This window comes from Pithys albifrons, chromosome 10, assembly GCF_047495875.1.
Source record: "Pithys albifrons albifrons isolate INPA30051 chromosome 10, PitAlb_v1, whole genome shotgun sequence".
Lineage (NCBI taxonomy): Eukaryota > Metazoa > Chordata > Aves > Passeriformes > Thamnophilidae > Pithys > Pithys albifrons.
In genome coordinates, this window is record NC_092467.1 from 18,565,143 (window position 1) to 18,570,881 (window position 5,739).

Here is a 5,739-nt window from a genome sequence, read left to right on the forward strand (position 1 = left end):
GAAAACAAGGTACAAAAATACTAAAGCTTCTCATGTGCAGCCTTTCAGAGGAGGAAAGAAATTAAAAAGTTATGCCTCTTATTTCCACTGTTAGAACCAGCTGTCGAGGTACCAGTGAAAGGGGCAAGATCAATTCACAGCGATGTGTGTGCTTGGAAGGTGCAGAGTTCTGCAAAAGTCAAAATTCAGACATTACCAATTTCACAGAAAATACAACAGCAGCAGCTGCAACATTTATTCTCCAAGAAGTTAAAAATAAATATAAAAATACAAACAGCAATGTAATAAATTTTTTAAAAATTATACAATTGCTCTATATCACACTTTTCCATGGGAATTACAAGCGTAGTATGGGAGTACTTTATTCTGAAACTAAAACAACTGGAAGCATGATGAAGGGAAATGGCAAAGAGGAACCAAATGAAAAAGTATGACAGAACTAGCTAGACAAAGTGGAAGAAAGTTCCACTTGCCGGACATGTATTGAGGAATCAGCGTTACAACTCTTATTTCAGGAAATCCGGTATACAATAAAACACCTTCTGGAAGAATGCCTTGGGCTACTCAGCAGCAAATAATAACTACTGGTTAAGAGGGAGATATTTCAAAGGAATGCTAGGAAATCATTTGCATAGCTGTGTGTGGCCAGAACTGCCAAAAATCCTCTTTATAAATGAAGTTCAATTATAAATAACAATATACTAAGGAACCATGCACGCCATATTATAAAGGTCAATTTAGGAAGTCTTCTGAGGGATCTTCCAAACACATGCAACTGGCAGGCCTATGACAGGAGATTCTTTTATTTCTAAATGAAGGAAACATGAGATGCCTATCATTTCAACATCCCAAAAACCAGAAAATCTTGTATTTCTATAAAGCATGAGATTTAATCAGTGGGAAGTTAAATCTTTTAACTTCAAAGTAACAGTGGTTTATTAGGAACTTGCACAGTGCTTAGAAAGACACTACCCCAGCAGGGCACTAAGAAACTACCTTAAAAATGTTTAAAATCTGGCAATCAATCATTAATTAATTTTGTGCCCCTGGGACTAGGAAAAGAGCCTTAGCCTTTCAAATTATTTATGCATTTTTAAACAATAAAAAAAGAAAAAGTAAAATACTAAGAATTTCTTTCAAATCACAGAATTCTGTATGCTGAATTCAAGGTGCTCAACTAAGCAGACATGAGCCGTAAGTTTGTTTATCACTCAGCAGAAGAAATACTCCCACATTACAGCTCAACATGATCTGAAGCAGGTTCAATCCTTGCTTTACCTATTATGGTATATTATGTTTCTCAGAAAGAGACTGTTTCCAAAAGCAGTATGTAAACATCTGCTCTACAACAGCGTTATTACTTCACTTACACCCTGCCAAGGACCAATCCTTCCCCATCTCCATCTCCTGTCCTCACCTTCTCTGATCAGTTCTATAGACTTCAATCATTGAATGAGGCACTGCCTTCTCCCACTACTCTGGTCAAACTTGAAGTGCTTCTAGTACTTGCTGTTGTAGAATACAATTATTATTTTACCAGAAGAACTACAACATGTACAAACTTCCCTCTTCCTTCTCCCCACCAATAAATCACAAAACTTTGGGGATGGAAGAGAAGACAGGGATGGATTGCTTCCAGCTGGATAATTTGTAGATCCAGCTCACAACAAATACAATGTGAGGGCAGGACAAGGCATGTTTAGCACTAAGGCAGTTTATACCAAAGGCCGAGCTGCACCCACCAGGCTTTCAAAAACCAAAAGGGATAGTCAGACATTATTTCTGTTCCAAGAATGACAGTGAAACCTCAACATTTGTCTTCCACGGGCAACATTCTCTATTAGGGCTGTGCATTCCTAGAGCTAATGGGAAGGCACCTACACCAGGTTTAAACAAAAAATAAAGTTCTCACCGGCAACTAGGGCCAGCTTAGTCTAGAGAGAATGCTAATTTAGCTGCCTTCACATGTAAACTTGAAAATAATATGAAAGATGAATAGCTGTATGTACAAATCTCACCAAAAAATGTACTTCAAACTATTATCACTGGGGTCTGCTTGCGACCTCACCACTGCAGGCTATTTAAAAAGAGCTGCAAAGAAGTTACAATGAATATTTTATTTTTCTTTTATTTTTTTAATTACAGAGTTATCTTTCATATGAAGAAGGCCATAGGTTTAAAAATACCTTTTTAAGTTATATTAGGATCATCATAATCTCATCACAGAGACACAAAGCAGCAGCACTTGTGATGGTTATTTACTTCTATCCCCTATAGTTCTCAAAAAAGAAAAGTTTGCCTGGGTGACTGAGTTTTATCTACATAAAGGAAAAGAGTTTCCCATTCTTTTTTCACACAGAAATATGCTTCAATTTCACATTATAGGCAAGATATTTTAAGTTGTTGAACTGAAATTAAGCTCCTCAGCTGTTCAGTACAGAATCTGGAGTTGCTCATATGTGAAGAAATTGGACAAAGCCCTTTCTGTCACAAAGTATGGCTGAATATTATTAGAACTGCTGATAATACTGCACAATTACTTCATTTGCTATCGAATCTGAAGTCATTTGGTTCTCCTAACCAATGTCTAACTCTTACAAGTACTTTCCAACATGGCAGTTTATCATATGACAGATCAATTCAAACACTGGCATAGCCCAAAGCCCAGAACCCAAATGACATTATGAGACCTCTGACATAAAGTGCCCACTGAAACATGACTGAAAGACTGAAAGAGCCACTTTGGCCTTGCCATGAAATCACAGTATCACTGCCTCTTCACACCCTTCCCCCCTCCAATCTTTTAGGGGGCAGAGAGAAAGACTGGTTTTCTCCAAATCAGTGTCATTACTTGGCCTAAAGCATTTGAATTCCACTCTCCATATTACAGCTCCATAGAAATATTACCAACCACGATGGCAGAAAAATGGCCGTGATGAAATCTTAACATTTAACAGTCATAAAATACATACCAAACAAGTAAAAAGGGAAACATGCAGACAGCTAGAAGCATTTTAACAAAGCATGCTCTCAGACTAAAAAAAAAAAAAGAACCCAAGTTCAAAATTGCTGCAGAAAGCCTTTTTTCTCCTCCTTCCACAAGTTTTAGAGAATCAGTAGTAAGTTGCTCACGAATCTTTCCTTCTTACCTTTAATAAACTTCACAATACTTTTCCCCTCTCTTTAAGAAATAAATTCAGCAAAAGATAGTAATTAGATTGTTGTCCCAAAGCAGTATAAGCTGTCTGAGTATTTTAATCCCCTAAACACGTAACTTAAACAAGCCCATTACACATATATTAAGGAGAAAGAAGAAGTTTTACCAGCAAAATTCTTTATTTCTCACATGCATTACATTATTCTTTTCACGCCAGGAGGCAGTTTTCCCTAAAGCAACACACACTGTCAGCAACAGAGGCATTGAAGCCATAGGTACCACACACTTTAAAGCAGATGGATTCAAAATTCCACTGAACCTTGAGCACTGTGTTAACACCTGTTTGAATTATCTTCCAATTTCATTCATTTTCTTCTCCAAATATTTGTTTACAGCTATTAAGACCCTGCAAAAATTATGCCTTGATTATACATGATATAAACGTTCAGTTGAAAAATACGCAGAGTAAGGGCATCCCTCAACTCAAGCACTCAACCCCTGCAGTTTCCAGGGTCCTAATGTCCAGTATCCAGATCAGAGAGAGCGAAGTGGAAACTAAATGCTCTGAAGGAAAATCCCAATGGCATTCATACAGCTCGACATTAAGTTATGCTGACTCTGGCTCTGTTGAAAGCTCATTGTTAAACTTTCCATGTCACTCAAAGTCCAGTTCTAGTTTTAACACCAGAAGGAACATGATGTCCACTTTTCTTCCTACAGTCTTAAAGTGTTCATAGTCTGTATATCTTAGTACAGTCAAATAATATGAGAAGTAATCAACAATGTCTGCAAACCAGTCCCTGCTCCTGTACACACCAGAAGTCTCAGTGCTCTGTTTTTACAACTCCTAGGCACCACAAACTAGGTTCAGGGTGGTGATTTTTCACCTTCTTGAGGCTCTTAATTAAGTAATGTAAAATCTTTAAAAAGTTCTGCCGCATTATGTACAACAGACAAAGTGTTAAAATTTTACCTGCCAGGCAGGCATTACTCTAAAAACATCATTTTAAGACAGGAAAAGAAAAAGAAATCTTCCACAGGAGGTTTCAAGTTCACCACTATTCTGTTTAACTATAGCTCAGTCAGTCTAGGACACCACTAACTACACCCAGTACCCGCAGAAAATTGCATCCTACATTCAACGAGAGTAAAATAAATTACCCATTTGTCATTAGGAGCAATGTCTTTAGCTTCCTGGGGTTTTTTACCCCGTGCTTTCCAGTACAATGCCAAGCGTTAGTAAAACATCTTAAATAAAAACCAGAAGATGACAATTGGTTGCAGCAGCAGCAGCACTGGATGGTTTCAGCCCCACGGCGGCTCCCCCGTCCCTTCCCGGTGCTGTCAGGAGGCACTCGAGGCCGCTGCTCCCCGCGCTCCGGGAGCCGCTGCTGCTCCAGCAACCCCCATTTACACACACGCTATGGGATATTTACCCTCCCAGCACCGACCTCTGCCAGGTCTCCCGATCACGCACTGGAGGCCGAGGCTGCCGAGGGCACAGCGGGTTCCGCAGAGTGCCGGGGCCGTGCCGGCCGGGCTGCCCCAGTCCCCCGTGCTGCCCCGGCCCCCCGAGCTCCGCCGGCCTCCCGTGCTGCCCCGGCCGCGCCCGCCGCCGCTCACCCAGCTTGCCGCGGGACTCCTCCAGCTTCTGGATCTGGTTCTCCAGGAACAGCACGGCCACCCCGAACACCAGCACCGCCAGCAGCTGCAACTTGGGCGGCAGCATAATCCTGAGCAGCCCCATGAGCAGCAGCAGCAGCGCCGCCCGCCCGGGATCACGACATAACGCGGGAACCGGCCCGCGGGGCCGGCGCGAGCCGCAGGGACGGCGCGGGCGAGGAGGGACGGAGGGAGCGCGGTGGGGGTGGCGGTCAGGGCCCGGCGGCCGCTCTCACATCGCCGCACACGCCGCGCACACACACCGCACCCCGCACACGCCGCCCGCTCAGCCCGGCCCGGCCCGGCCCCGCCGCCGCTCCCGCCCCTGCGCGCGCTGCTCGGCAACCGACCGCCCCCCCCGCGCCGCCGCCGCCGGGCCCGCCGGAGGGACACGCCCCCTCGCCGCCATTGGGCGGTGCCTCCGCCGCCCCGCCCCTCCCGCATGCCGATTGGCCTCGCTCTGTCAATGCCCCGCCCCCCGGAGCACTGGCCACGCCCCCTCGACGCCGAGCGGCCGGAGCGGGGCCATGTCCCGCCTACATGCGTCCCTTCCTGATTGGAAGGCGCTACTTGAAGTCCCGCCCATCTACCGATTCTCATTGGGCATAGCACCACGGCGCTCGGGAAAGACACAACGCTATTGGTCGGACTCGTTGTCAGTCACTGGGGCTAAGAGCCGATGGGCCGGATGGCGGCAACTCCCCAGAAAGAGGAAAGGGCCTTATTCAGGGTTGTGTCGGCGATGCCCGACCAGGGCCGGGGAGCGGCAGCTCCGCTTTCCTGGCTGCGGAGCACCGCTCTGCGCATGTCCTTTCTCTGGCATTCCAGATGTTCTGGGTCAGTTGTTGCTGCCCTCGGTGCTGGGGGTTGGGAGCACGGCGGTGCTCTGCCGCACAGGCAGCGCGCGGGGCAGCCTCGCC

The 5,739-nt window shown here is 45.3% G+C and overlaps 1 protein-coding gene across 1 annotated transcript in view; it reads right to left on the reverse strand.

The window, feature by feature from the left end:
* The window catches only part of HS2ST1 (heparan sulfate 2-O-sulfotransferase 1), a 74,964-nt gene extending 69,789 nt beyond the window's left edge, over window positions 1-5,175 (reverse strand). The window contains exon 1 of the mRNA XM_071565204.1: window positions 4,781-5,175. Within this exon, the coding sequence (XP_071421305.1) occupies window positions 4,781-4,904 (124 nt within the window). The 5' untranslated portion in view covers window positions 4,905-5,175. The remainder of the gene's footprint in view (window positions 1-4,780) is intronic.
* Window positions 5,176-5,739: the final 564 nt, after the last annotated feature.